The sequence below is a fragment of the Hemitrygon akajei genome, chromosome 13 (genome assembly GCF_048418815.1).
Source record: "Hemitrygon akajei chromosome 13, sHemAka1.3, whole genome shotgun sequence".
NCBI lineage: Eukaryota > Metazoa > Chordata > Chondrichthyes > Myliobatiformes > Dasyatidae > Hemitrygon > Hemitrygon akajei.
This window is the reverse complement of record NC_133136.1, coordinates 74,410,301-74,425,716: the sequence shown is the minus strand read 5'-3', so window position 1 is coordinate 74,425,716 and position 15,416 is coordinate 74,410,301. Positions and strand designations below refer to the sequence as shown.

The window sequence follows — 15,416 nt, the reverse complement described above, 5'->3', positions numbered from 1 at the left end:
CCAATGCTATCACCTGCCTTGCTGTTTGGTTTGTAGACTCTTGATTAAACACCACACTAAGCAAAAAATGCTATATAATTTTTTTGATTTTTGACGAATTGTACTAGCATTTCCATACTTTCAAAATGGAAATTCACTCTACTACTCAAGCAAATCACTCCTTAGCTTGAGTAAGGAAATTTTTTTTTTGGTGGTCAGTTCTTTGTTTCTGGGAGGTTTACCTTTCTTGTGACAGGGAACCTGGGCATTAAATCGGGCATTGCTGTCAAGTTGGATGCTTAAAATGTTCGCTTCATATTGAACACTAAATCACAAAAATATACTTTGGGGGGGGGGGGGGCTGTTGGATTTTGTGTAATATATTACTTTTAAAATAAGGACTTGTAACCTTTTTTTACTACCTGTCTTATATTCTTTATTGCTTGCTTTGCAGGAAGTTTGGGGAGCGACCACAACCTAAACGCCTTACCAGGTAAGATACTATAAATACGTACTGCTTTCTCCTAAATTGGTTTTGGTTTAGAAATAGAAAAATATCACACATCTTCCATGGAGGTATTAGTTCATTGCATCAGAAAATGCAACACCTAGATAAAAGCTACAAGGTTAAATGAAAAAATTCTGAAATCTGCTGCCTATTAAATTGATTTTTTAATTGCACACAACTGCTTAGTGTGCTTTATGATTCAAATTATCTTTGTAGCTTTAATCTTCAAATTAATTAAAGTGAATTTAAAATGTAACCTACAGTTGCAAGACAAAGTTTGTGAACCCTTTGCAATTATCTGGTTTTCTGCATTAATTACTCATAAAATATGTTCTGATCTTCTAAGTCACAATAATAGACAAACACAATCTGCCTAAATTAATAACACACAAACAGAACTTGTATTTTTCGTGTTTTTATTGAACACATTGTTTAAACATTCACAGTCCAGATTGGAAAAAGTATGTGAATCCTTGCATTTAATAATAGGTCGAACCTTCTTTAGCAGTAATAACCTCCACCAAGCATTTCCTGTAACTGCTGATCTGACTTGCACAACAGCAATGAAGAATTTTAGACCATTCCTCCATACAAAACTGTTTCAGTTCATCAATATTTCTGGGATACCTGCATGAGCAGCCCTCTTCAGGTTATGTGACAGCATCTCAATTGGGTTAAGGTCTGGGCTCTAACTTGGGCATTCCAGAACATGAATTTTCTTCTTTTCAAACCATTCTGTTGTTGATTTACTATTGTTTTGGATCATTGTTTTGTTGTATCATCCAAATTCTATTAACTTCAGTTGATGGACCACTAGACTGACATCCTCCTGTTAAATGTCTTGATACAATATTGGATTCATTATTCCGAAGCAGCCCAAACCATGATGCTCCTTCCACCGTGCTTCACAGTTGGGTTGAGGTTTTGGTGTTGGTGTGCAGTGTCCTTTTTCCTCCAAACATAGCGGTGTGCATTTAGATAGATAGATAGATAGATACTTTATTCATCCCCATGGGGAAATTCAACATTTTTTCCAATGTCCCATACACTTGTTGTAGCAAAACTAATTACATACAATACTTAACTCAGTAAAAATATGATATGCATCTAAATCACTCTCTCAAAAAGCATTAATAATAGCTTTTAAAAAGTTCTTAAGTAGTTTACTTAAATACATTAATACAATCAACTCCGGCACTTTAACATATCTTACTCCTGGCGGTTGAATTGTAAAGCCTAATGGCATTGGGGAGTATTGACCTCTTCATCCTGTCTGAGGAGCATTGCATCGTTAGCAACCTGTCGCTGAAAAGGTTCAACTGCTGTCTCATCTGTCCATAAAATATTGTCTGAGATTGTCTGTCCATGAAATATTGTCGCATTGTGGAACATCCAGATGGTCTTTTGGAAACTTGAGATGTGCAGCAATGTTTTTTTTGAAGAGCAGTGGTTTATTCCGTGGTATCCTTTCATGAACACCATTTTGTTCAGTGTTTTTCTTATAGTGGACACTTGAATAGAGAGTTTAGCATGTTCTAGAGATTTCTACTGGTCTTTTGCTATTACCCTAGGGTTCTTTTTCAGCTCCAGCATCGCATATTGTGCCCTTTGTTTGATCTTTGCAGGAAGCCCATTCCTTGGGAAGTGTAGAACAGTACTGAATTTCCTCCATTTGTAGATGATTTCTCTTACTGTGGACTGATGAACCGTCAGGTCTTTAGAAATGCCTTTTCCAGCTTCATGCATCTGGAACCATGGAACACTACAGCACAGAAAACAGGTCATTCGGGCCTTTCTAGTCTGTGCCGAAACTTTATTCTGCTAGTGTCATTGACCTGCACCCAGTCCATAACCCTCCAGACCTCTCCCATCCATGTATCTATCCAATTTATTCTTAAAACTTGAGTGAGCCCGCATTTATCACGTCAAATGGCAGCTCGTTCCACACTCCCACCACTCTGAGTGAAGAAGTTCCCCCTAAACCTTTCCCCTTTCACCCTAAAACCATGTCCTCTCATATTTATCTCTCCTAATCTAAGTGGAAAGAGCCTACTTACATTTACTCTGTCTGTACCCCTCAGAATTTTGTAAACCTCTATCAAATCCCCCCTCATTCTTCTATGCTCCAATGAATAAAGTCCTAAGTTGTTCAATCTTTCCCTGTAACTCAACTCCTGAAAACCCGGCAACATCCTAGTAAATCTTCTCTGCACTCTCTCAATCTTACTGATATCCTTCCTATAGTTAGGTGACCAGAACTGCACACAATACTCCAAATTTGGCCTCACCAATGTCTTATACAACCTCACCATAACATCCCAACTCCTATAATCAATACGTTGATTTATGGATTTCAAAAGCCTTCTTTACAACCCTGTCTACCTGTGACACCACTTTCAGGGAATTATGTATCTGAACTCCCAGATCCCTTTGTTCCTCTGCACTCCTTAGTGCCCTACCATTTACTGTGTATGTCCTATCTTGATTTGTCCTTCCAAAATGCAACACCTCACACTTGTCTGCATTAAATTCCATCTGTCATTTTCTGGTCCATTTTTCCAGTTGGTCCAGATCCCTCTGCAAGCTTTGAAAGCCTTCCTCGCTGTCCACAACACCTCCAATCTTAGTGCCATCAACTTGCTGATCCAATTTACCACATTATCATCTAGATCATTGATATAGACAACAAAAATGGTCCCAGCACAGATCCCTGAGGCACACCACTAGTCACAGGCCTCCAGTCTGAGAAGCAATCATCTACTACCACTCTCTGTCTTCTCCCACACAGCCAATTCGAATCCAGTTTACAACCTCTCCATGGATACCTAGTATCTGAACCTTCTGAACTAACCTCCCATGTGGGACCTTGTCAGGCCTTACTAAAGTCCATGTATACAACATTCACAACCTTTACTTCATCTACTTTCTTGGTAACCTCCTTGGAAAAACTCTGCAAGATGCGATAAACACGATATACCACACACAAAGCCATGCTGACTATTCTTAATCAGCCCTTGGCTGTCCAAATACTTGTATATCCGATCTCTCAGAACACCTTCCAATAATTTACCTACTACTGATGTCAGGCTTACTGGCCTGTAATTACCTGGTTTACTTCTGGAGCCTTTTTTAAACAACGGAACGACATGAGCTACCCTCCAATCCTCTGGCACCGCACTTGTGGCTAAGGACATTTAAAATATTTCTGCCAGGGCTCCTGCAATTTCTACACTAGTCTCTCTCAAGGTCCAAGGAAATATTATGTCAGGCCCGGGGGATTTATCTACCTGTATTTGCTGTAAGGCAGCAAGCACCTCCTCCTCTTTAATCTCTATATTTTCTATGACACTACTGCTTGTTTCCCTTCCTTCCATATATGCTACGCCAGTTTCCTGAGTAAATACTGATGCAAAAAAACTGTTTAAGATCTCCCCCATCTCATGAGGCTCCACTCATAGACGACCACTCTGATCTTATAGAGGACCAATTTTGTTCCTTACTATCCTTTTACCCTTAATATACTTGTAGAAACTCTTTGGGTTTATCTTCACATTATCTGCCAAAGCAACCTCATGTCTTTTTGCCTTCCTGATTTCCTCCTTCAGTATTTTCTTAAATTTTCTATACTCTTCAGTACGTCATTTGTTCCTTGTTGCCTATACCTGCTATATACCTCTTTTTTTCTTAACCAGATCACCAATATCCCTTGAAAACCAAGGTTCCCTATGCCTGTTAACTTTGCCTTAATCCTGGCAGGAACATGCAAACTCTGCACTCTCAAAATTTCGCCTTTGAAGGCATTCCACTTACTGAACACATCCTTGCCAGAAAACAACTTATCCCAATCCACTCTTCCGAGATCCTTTCTCATTTCCACAAAATTGGCCCTTCTCCAATTTAGAACCTCAACTCGAGGACCAGACCTATCCTTATCCATAATTAACTTGAAACTAATGACATTATCATCACTGGACCCAAAAAGTTCACCTACACGTACTTCTGTCACCTAACCTGTCTGGTTCCCTAATAGGAGATCAAGTATTGCATCCTCTCTCGTAGGTACCTCTATATATTGATTTAGAAAACTTTCCTGAACACATTTGACAAATTCCAAACCATCTAGCCCTTTCACACTGTGGGAGTCCCAGTCAATATGTGGAAAGTTAAAATCCCCTACTATTACAACTTTCTGTTTCTTACATTGGTCTGCTATCTCTCAACAGATTTGCTCCTCCAATTCTCTCTGACTATTGGGTGGTCTATAATACAACCCGATTAATATGGTCGTACCTTTCCTGTTTCTCAGCTCCACCCATATGGCCTTGGTAGACAAGCCCTCTAATCTGTCCTGCCTGAACACTGCTGTAACATTTTCCCTGACTAGCAATGCCACCCCCCCCCCCCCCCACCCTTCATTCCTCTGCCTGTATCACATCTGAAACATCAGAACTCCGGAACATTAAGGTGCCAGTCTTGCCCCTCCTGAAACCAAGTCTCACTAATAGCAATAATGTCGTAATCCCACGTGTCAATCCACGCCCTAAGCTCATCTGCCTTATCTACAATACTCCTTGCTTTGAAATAGATGCACCTGAGAACATTTCTATCAAGTACAAACCTTTGATTTTTGTCTATACATGCAGTCCTTGCATGACCTTTATCCTCCTCCACGTCACTATCTGCTCTTACACTCTGGTTCCCCTCCACCTGCAAATCTAGTTTAAACCTCCCGGAGCAGCACTAGTAAATCTACCCGCAAGGATGTTAATCCCCCTCCAGTGTAGGTGCAAACCGTCCTGTCGAAACAGGTCCCACCTTCCCTGGAACAAAGCCCAATTGTCCAGAAACATGAAGCCCTCCCTCATGCACCATCTCCTTAGCCACGTATTTAGCTTCATTTTCTTCCTATTTCTAGCCTCACTAGCACGTGTCACGGGTGGCAATCCTGCGATTGCAACCCTGGAGGTCCTGTCCTTCAACTTTGCACCTAATTCCCTAAACTCTCTTTGCAGGATCTCCTCCTTCCTATCCAAGTCATTGGTCCCTACATGCCCATGACATCTGGCTGCTCACCCTCCCTCCTGAGAATACCGAGAACTCGATCCGAGATATCACGGACCCTGGCACCAGGGAGGCAACAGACCATCCGGGATTCTCAATCTCTCCCACAGAGCCTCTTATCTGTCCCCCTAACTATCGAATCCTCTATCACTACTGCTCTCCTCTTTTCCCTCCTTCCTTTCCGAGTTGAGGGTCCAGTCTCTGTGCCAGAGACGTGACCTCTACAACTTGTCCCTGGTAGGTCGTCCCCACCAACAGTATCCAAAACGGTATACTTATTGTTGATGGGAACAGCTGCAGGAGTGCTCTGCTCTTTCTGTCTACTCCCTTTTCCGACAGTAAACCCAGCTACCTGCCTCCTGACTTTTAGGGGTGACTGTCTTCCTGAAACTCCGGCCTATTTCTGCCTCTGCCTCAAGAATGATCCAAAGTTCATCCAGCTCCAGCTCCAGTTTTCTAACTCGGTTTGTTAGGAGCTGCAGCTGGATGCACCTTTTACAATTTTATCTCTACAATTATCTCTACAATTCTTCTTCTAAGGTCCTCTGAAAGTTGTTTTGATCGAGATGTGCTACACAGATCTTTCTTGAGAAGAGCAGGCTCTGTCATTAAGCTGACTTTGTATCTTTTGTATAGGACAGTCACCTGTACAACCCACAACTCCAATCTCAATTCATTGATTGGAACACCTACTTCCAATAGCTTATGTAGACGACATTATCCCAGAGGTTCACATACTTTTTTTGAATCTGTTTGTTTAAATGGTGTACTCAGTATTGATGAGAAGTACAATTGTTTATTAGTTTAGGCTGATTATGTTTGTCTATTATTGAGAGTTAGATGAAGATTAGACCATATTTTGAGTAATTAATGCAGAAAACCAGGTAATTGCCAAGCATTCACAAATTTTTTCTTGTACTGTATGTCACATTTCCAGTCATTGTACAAAGCAACAAATGAATTCTAAAGGATTCACTTCCAGGGTTTATAGTTTTGTTATGTTATGCTATCTTGTGTTTCTATTTAGGGAAGCAATGAGAAATTACCTTAAGGAGCGTGGCGATCAAACTGTACTAATTCTACACGCTAAGGTTGCACAAAAATCTTACGGGAATGAAAAAAGGTGAGTTAGCTATACAACATGTTTGAGTTGTCTAAGTCCCCATGGAAAAGGATGACGTTATATTTTATCCTTTTAGGTCCTTGAGATGTTCTAAAGTGCTTTGCAGCGATTGAGTTGCTTTGCAAAAATAGTCACTAGATCTTTCGGTGCAGTAATCTCCGTGACCAGTTTTTTTAAAGTTCAAAACTCATTATTGTTCATTGGATGAAAAACATTTTCCTCAGTTTCCCTCTGATCTTTCTACAAATTGCCATACAAAGTTACTCACATTAGGTTGTTCTGGCTGAAAAAGTGAAGGAGAATCTCAAGAGGTACTCCAGCTATATTAAGAGCAAAAGGATAGTAAAGGACAGCATTGATCCTCTTGAAGATCATCTCTGTCATCTATTCACAGAACTGAGGGAGATGTTAAAGTATTAAATTAATTTTTTTTGTATTTGTATTATCTGGGAGACAGACATGGAAACTGCACAACTGAAGCCAAAGAGTACTGAGGTCACGGACTTCATCCACAGTATAGAAGAGGAGGTGCTGGCTGTCTTAAAACAAATTAAAATAGATAGATCCCCAGGGTCTGGAAAGGTGATCTGTCGGACCTTGTAGGAGGCTAGTGCAAAAGTTGCAGGAGCCCATGCAAAGATATTTCAAATGTCTTTGGCCATGGTTGAACTGCTGGTGGACTGGTGGATAGCTAATTCCTCATGTTGTTCAAGAACGGCTCTGATAATAAGCCAGGAAATGATAGGCTGACATCAGTCATGGGTAAATTATTGAAGATATTCAAGGGACAGGAGATGCAAGTTTGTGGATAGACAGGGCCTGATTAGGGATAGTCAACGTGGCTTTGTGCATGGTACATAATGTCTAACTAATCTTAAGTGTTTTTCGAGGAGGTTGTCAAGAAGGAATATTGAAGGGAAAGCAATCGACATTGCCTGTATGGTCTTTCGGAAAGTCCTTCATGGGAAGCTGGTCCAGAAGATTAATTCACTTGACATTGAGAATGCAAGAGTCAATTAGATTCACGTTGCCTTAGTAGGCAAAGACAGAGTAACAGTAGATAGTTGTCTCTCTGATTGGAGGTCTGTGACTAGTGCCATAGCTACCAGCGCTGGGTCTGTTGTTGGTTATCATCTATATTAATGATTTAGATAATATGGTAAACTGGATCTGCAAATTTGTGGATGATACCAAGATTGGAGGTGTAGTGGACAGTGAGGAAGGCTATCAAAGCTTGCAGCACGATCTGGAGCAGCTGCTGATATAGTTTGGTGTTGAAATCAATGTAGGACTGCTTTAGGGACTCTAGCTCTGGATTTTTCCCTTGGGGTTTACTCCCGTAGCCTTCCCCATGAGTGGGTATAGTTGCAAGGCATTGGAGATTTGAGATCAAAGTTCTTCCAGATGATCCGCCAACCACGGCTGATGAGCCGAATCTGCCCAAAGCGACTGGTTTTAAGGCACCAGTAACCTGCTTTTTACTCTTTCTCCTGTCAGTAGAAAGTGTTCCGTGGGGCTTAGTAGATAAGACACGTGTGAAGATCAGGAGCTGGACTTGGTTGTCAGAGGCTCTTTGAGGCACACGCCATTGGGAGCTTGTCCTCATTACCACCCTTGTCGATAACAATCTTAGGAACTAGTAAAATAGTAGACGTGAAATCCTGAAAGCCGAACAACTTAACATTTATATAGATGTCCTCTTTCTTCTTCCTGTCAATTCGTGTAGCAGTCATATAGGCCAACATTTAGCCCAGTACAGAGTGATCTTTACTACCACTCTTTGTCAAGCCACTCATGAAGCTTCTCGAGCTGTAGCTCCTATCTGCCTCTTGTAGAAGACAGATCTTGGTTATATGCCTGTCCAGAAAGCTGGTCTTGGTCTTGATGCATACCTGTCACAAAAATCCTCTTGTCTGCAACTACTCAAATGACTCTTCCCACAATCCATGAGTCAACTATAAACACAATGTCTCCTGGGGGGAAATTAAGTTTTATACCTGAGCATTTCTGACATTTCTGTCAATGGTATATAGTCCTTAACCCATTGTTTCCAAAACAAGTTTGACATGTATTTTTTCTGAATAAATCGGCCTCTCTTATTAATTCCTTTATGGTTGATTCTGGAATTTCTGAAATTTGGCGATTTTTACACCCTAACAATAAAGAATTTTCATACTTTTCTCATGTTTATCATAATTACTCAAGAATTGACTATTGATCATCATTTACTCACAGATGTTATCGATTGTAAATATGATTCCATTACCATCTCTGACCCATGCACCTTTGAAGTTATCTATTAAGACAATGGATTAATCTTCTAATGCTAAATCTTGGAGGTTCAACTCTATTTTACTGCAGGACTCAGACTTTCTTAACTTTATTAAACAACAAATTGATTTGTTTTTCTCAACAAATTCTACATAAGAGATCTCTACTGGAACATTATGGGACACTTTTAAAGCATTTATTCGCGGACAGATTATTTCATACTCTGCTGGAGTTAGGAAACAAACTAATTCTGAAATATTAATATTGGTCGATAAAATTAAAGAAATTGATAAGATTTATTCAGTGACCCCCCCCAGTAAAGAACTTTATAAAAAAGAGTTGAACTTCAAATGGAACATAGTTTGTTATTATCCTCTTCGATTGAAAATCAGTTAATTAAATCTAGAACCCAGTTTTATGTACGTGGAGATAAATCTGGCAAATTATTGGCTAATCAATTGAAAACTGCTTCGGTTAAATGATAAATCACCAAGATTCGTAAACGAGATGGCACTTTGACGATTGATCATAAAGAGATAAATAAAGCCTTTCAAGATTTTTATAATTTTTTATATCAATCAGAATTTGTTGAGGATTCTTCCATAATGGATGAATTTTTAAGAAAATTGAATATCCCGAAATTAACAACAGAAGGCAGTGTATTTCTAGACGCACCTATTACAGAAACCAAAATAAAAGAGGCTATTTTTTTCAATGAATTCAGGTAAAGCCCCTGGTCCGGATGGTTATATTGCAGAATTTTTAAAATCCTTTTCTTCTATACTCTCTCCTTGGCCTTGTAAAATTTTTAAAGATGTGTCAACTGTAGGTAAATTACCACAATCTTTTTATGATGCCTCCATTTCTCTAATTCTTAAAGATAAAGACCCCACTGAATGTGCATCCTATCGGCCTATATCCTTGCTGAAATCGGATTCTAAGATTTTCACCAAAATCTTGGCCACTAGATTAGAAAATATATTATCTAAAATTATTTCTGAAGATCAGACTGGATTTATTAAAAACCGTTATTCATCTTTTAACATCAGAAAATTAATTAATATAAATTATACTCCTTCATCTAAAATACCAGAATGTGTTATTTCCTTAGATGCTGAAAAAGCGTTCGATAGAGTTGAATGGCCATATTTATTTAATACATTGCAGAATTTTAATTTTAGTTTAAAATTTATATCATGGATTAAATTAATATATTATAAACCTTTGGCTTCGGTTCTTACCAATAATCAGATTTTTTTTCAGTTATCCTGTGGTACGAGGCAAGGCTGTCCTTTAAGTCCTTTATTATTTGACATTGTTTTGGTACCTTTAGCCATTGCCATTCGTGAATCACCTAATATTTTTGGTATTACCCGTGGGGAAGGGACTTATAAGTTATCATTATATGCTGATAATTTGTTACTATTTATCTGACCCTGAGAGATCTATTCCTGCTATTTCATCCTTGCTTACTCAGTTTAGTAGCTTTTCTGGTTACAAACTGAATTTTAATAAGAGTGAATTATTTCCATTAAATATGTAAGTTCCAATTTATAAATATTTACCATTTAAACTTGTTACAGATCATTTTACTTATTTGAGTATTAAAATTACCAAGAAACTTAAGGATTTATTTAAAGTTAATTTTTTTACCTTTAATTGACCAAATTAAGCAATTTGTTGCCAGGTGGTCCCCATTATCTTTGTCATTGGTTGGTCGAATTAATGCTATTAAGATGATAGTATTACCCAAATTTTTATATTTATTCCAAGCATTACCAATTTTTATTCCTAAATCTTTTTTTGATATTATTGACTCCAAAATATCCTCGTATGTGTGGCAGAATAAAAATCCTAGATTAAGTAAAAAAAATATTTACAGAAGGCTAAGAAGGAGGGTGGTTTGGCTTTGCCAAACCTGAGATTTTACTATTAGGCAGTTAATATTCGATATTTAATATTTTGGACACAAGAATCGATTATAGTATCTTGCCCACAATGGGTAAATTTGGAATGTAAATCTGTACAAGACTTCTCATTGTTTTCTATTTTAGGATCTTCGCTTTCTTTTGCTTTATCTAAATTGAATAAACAAATAACCAATCCTATAATTAAACATACATTACGAATATGGTTTCAATTTCGTAAATTCTTTGGCTTGAATAAGTTTATCTTATCAAGCCCTATTATATCTAACTTTTTTTTCCGACCCTCTTTTATGGATCACGCCTTTGTATTATGGAAAACAAAAGGTATAACATGTTTTCGTGATTTTTTTTTTTAGACAATAGTTTTATGTCCTTTGAACAGCTATCTAATAAATATAATTTGCCTAAAACTCATTTTTTTAGATACTTGCAAGTTAGAAATTTCTTGAATAACATGTTACAGTTCTTTCCGAAATTATGTCCAATGGACATTACGGAAATTTTTTTAACTCTGAATCCTTGCCAGAAGGGTTTAGTAGCCACCATTTATAATATGATCATGAAAATACAGCCCGAAGTATCAGGAAAAATTAAGAAGGAATGGGAAAAAGAACTTCATTGTCTTATACCCACTGAGCAGTCAATTCTTATTCTATTTGTGCTAAACATGCCTTAATACAATTTAAGGTTATACATAGGGATCATATGTCTAACGATAAACTTGCTCGATTTTATTCTTATGTTAATCCAACCTGTGACAGATGTCATTCTGAAGTTGCTTCATTGACCCACATGTTGTGGTCTTGCCCCTGCTTGCAAAATTATTGGAAAGATATTTTCGGTATTACTTCAAAAGTTCTGAATATTAAATTGCAACCTTATCCTATTACTGCAATTTTTGGTTTACCAATGGTGGATAATAGTTGTTTATTCCCCTCAGCTCAGCGGATGATTGCATTTGTTACGTTAATGGCTAGAAGATCTATCCTATTGAATTGGAAAGAAGTTAATTCTCCAACCATATTTCAGTGGTTTTCTCAAATTATTTCTTATTTGAGTTTAGAAAAAATTAGAAGTGTTGTTTTTGACACTTCAATTAAATTTGAAGAAACTTGGAGACCATTTATTCAACATTTTCATATGAGCTAAACTGACTTTTCCTGAACCTCTTATTATCCTTAATTATTTGGATGGAGGTACAGAGTTATTGGACGCTGCTGTGTATATTTGACATAATGCAATGGCCCATGTTGGTTAGGTTTTTTTTGGAGGGTTTTTTTTTCTTATTTACTCCTTTTTTCGTAATCACTATGAGTTTGGGAGGTTAATATATATGGATTATCATCTATTTGTATTTATACTTTAACCTATTAATTATGTATTCTCAAACACTCTATGTTTCTCTTATGTTTGTTTAAAATTAATAAAAAGATATAAAAAGAAAGAAAGACATGTATTTCATCTACAGTGAGCCTTTGGAACTCTCCTGGTGGGAAGGATGGTGAGGTCTTCAGAAGCAAGTGGTAGTTAGGTGTTAATGCTTCCAAACCGTTAGTATCGGAGGATGCTTTAGTAATTGGACTACAGTTGATAATAGCCTGTACTTCGCAAAAGACTATGTGGAAATCTTTGTCAGGATTCTGTACCTTTTATGGTGGAATTGAGAACCTTTTGCTCAGACCTGATCAATTTCTCCCATACCATCCATGATGTGAACCAGCTGGGGCATTAAAAATCCACTTAATTCCTTTTTGAAGAAAAATGTCATTGATCTGTGCATGATTTCACTTATCAGTGGCTTCTTGTAAGTCACGCTTAGTTCCAACAAAGTTTGTTGCATTATCAGAGCATAGTTCATGAACCCATCCTCTTCTTGCTCTAAAGATTTGAAGTGCATTAACAAAGAAATCTAATTCTAAAGAAGATGCCACTTCAAAGTGAACAGTTTGTATAGCTAGACAGGTAAATATGACTCCATATCTTTTCTGTGTATTCCTGCTCTTCATCTCAAAAGGTCCAAAGTAGTCCACTCCTGCATATATAAATGGGGGTTCATCTGGAGAGACCCTGTCCAGAGGTACAGTGCCTATAAAAAGTATTCACCCTCTTGGAAGTTAATGTTTTACTGCTTCACAACATTGAATCACAGTAGATTTAATTTTGTTTTTGTCACTAATCAACAGAAAAGACCCTTTCATGTCAAAGTGAAAACAAATTTTTTACAAATTGGTCTAAATTTATTTCAATTATTAAACACAAAATAATTGCATAATTACTCATCCCCTTCATGTCAGTATTTAGTAGATGCACCTTTTTATTCTTTACAAAGCTGCTCAAGCTCTGTCATATTGCATGGGGATCATGAGTGAACAGCCTTTTTCAAGTCCACCCACAAATTCTCGATTGGATTAAGGTCTGGACTCTGACTTGGCCACTCCAGGTCATTAACTTTGCTGTTTTTAAACCATTCCTGTGTAGCTTTAGCTTTGTGCTTGAGCCATTGTCTTGCTGGAAAACAAATCATCTCCCAAGTCGCAATTGTCTTACAGACTGCATCAGGTTTTTCTCCACGATTTCCCTGTATCTTGCTGCATTTAATTTGTCCTCGACCTTCACAGGTCTTCCAAGGCCTGCTGCAGTGAAGCATCCCCATAGCATGATGCAGTCACCACCATGCTTCGCTATAGGGATAGTGAGTTTTTGATTATGTGTGGTGTTTAACTTATGCCAAATATACTGTTTAGTCTGATGGCCAGAAGGCTCAATTTTGGTTTCATCAGACCATAGAACCACCTTTCAGCTGACTTCATAGTCTCCCACATGCCTTCTGGCAAACTCTAGCTGAGATTTCATTTGAGTTTTCTCAACAATGGCTTTCTCTATGCCACTCTCCCAGAAAGCTTTTACTGGTGAAGCACCCAGGCAGCCATTGTTGTATGCGCAGTCTCTCACATCTTAGCCACTGAAACTTGTAACTCCTCCAGAGCAGTCATCGGTCTCTTGGTGGTCTCCCTCATTAGTCCCCTTCTTCCATGGTCACTTAGTTTTTGAGGACGGCCTGCTCTAGGAAAATTTACAGCTGTGCCATATTCTTTCCATTTCTTGATGGTTAACTGTACTGCAAGGGATATTCAGTGGCTTGGAAATTTTTTTTGTATCTATCTCCTGACTTGTGCTTTTCAATAACCTTTTTGCAGAGTTGTTTGGAGTGTTCTTTTGTCTTCATAGTGTAGTTTTTGTCAAGATACTGACTCACCAGCAGTTGGACTTTCTAGATATAGGTATATATTTACTGCAGTCATTTGAAATGCCTTGACTGCACACAGGTGATTGCCATTTAACTAATTATGTGATTTCCAAAACCATTTGGATACACCAGTGATGATTTGGTGTGTCATATTAAAGAGGGTGAATTCTTAATGCAATCAATTATTTTGCATTTTATATTTGTAATTAATTTAGATCACTTTGTAGAGATCTGTTTTCACTTTAAACATGAGTTTTTTTTGATCTGTCAAAAAAGAAAAAGCCAAATTAAATCCACTGTGATTCAATGTTGTAAAACAATAAAAGATGAAATTCCAAAGGGGATGAATACTTTTTTAGGCACTGCAGATCTGCCATGTGCTGTAATCCTGGAGCTGCATGCAACCATTGGAAAGACAACACACTTAAACAGGATTCCTCCAATAGCTGTACTAGCATCTGCAATCCAATATTTTTGGCACAAACTAGATAACATGTTAATAGTCACCATGTCCCACCTCTTGATGTACATGCCTCAGAATGATGTCTGAGATACGGAGATCCTTTGCTGAGAGATGACCTCGCTGACCTGACTTTTGGTCTTTTCAATTGCTCTTTCCAAAGAATATCCTTGTTCTTCATCCAAGTCAGACTGAGTAAGAGCAATGTTTCTTTGCTATCTCTTCCAACTAAAAAATGAGCAGGTTCTTAAATCTAAGAATCCAGGCCACTGTCTTCCTCAAACAGAACAGAAACGCGAAATGTTGGATGATGAGTGTTACTGCATGCACCTCTTCTTCAGTTTGCATGGCATTGATTGTAACACTCCTCTTAACTCTTGAAGATACTGAGGCTCTGACACCCATGTCTCATTTCCCCTTCTGAGGTGTGGCCTGTCTTGGATTGTGATCTTAAACTTGAAAGTATCAGATTGAGTGCACCATTGCACACTCAATACTCTCTCCACTGAGGTATATCTTGATCCGCATCCAAATCCTTCCTGTCGTTCACTCTTTGCTTTTCTGATATCACAGCTAGCACTCTGTTTATTGCTTATCCACTTATTGAGATGAAACCCACCTTTAGCACAAGTGGATACAAGATCATGATAAAGAGACATCACTTCTTCCTCAGAGGACTCTGACACAAGGCAGTCATCAACATAAAAGCATGGCTGAACTGTTCTTCATTGTCTTCTACACATTTCCTAAGAGTGAAATTGGCTCAGCTCGATGGAAAAGTTGCTCCAGGAGATGTACCGCCATTCTAACGTCCACCATATCTTGGCTAAGTTCACCAT

At 38.2% G+C, this 15,416-nt stretch overlaps 1 protein-coding gene across 4 annotated transcripts in view; it reads left to right on the top strand.

The window, feature by feature from the left end:
* rbpjb (recombination signal binding protein for immunoglobulin kappa J region b) overlaps nucleotides 1-15,416 on the top strand; it is a 131,975-nt gene that overhangs the window by 43,950 nt on the left and 72,609 nt on the right. For all 4 annotated transcript variants that reach the window (XM_073064875.1, XM_073064874.1, XM_073064873.1 and 1 more), the window contains 2 exons: nucleotides 434-472; nucleotides 6,576-6,671. In XM_073064875.1, the coding sequence (XP_072920976.1) occupies nucleotides 6,583-6,671 (89 nt within the window). In that variant the 5' untranslated portion in view covers nucleotides 434-472; nucleotides 6,576-6,582. The remainder of the gene's footprint in view (nucleotides 1-433; nucleotides 473-6,575; nucleotides 6,672-15,416) is intronic.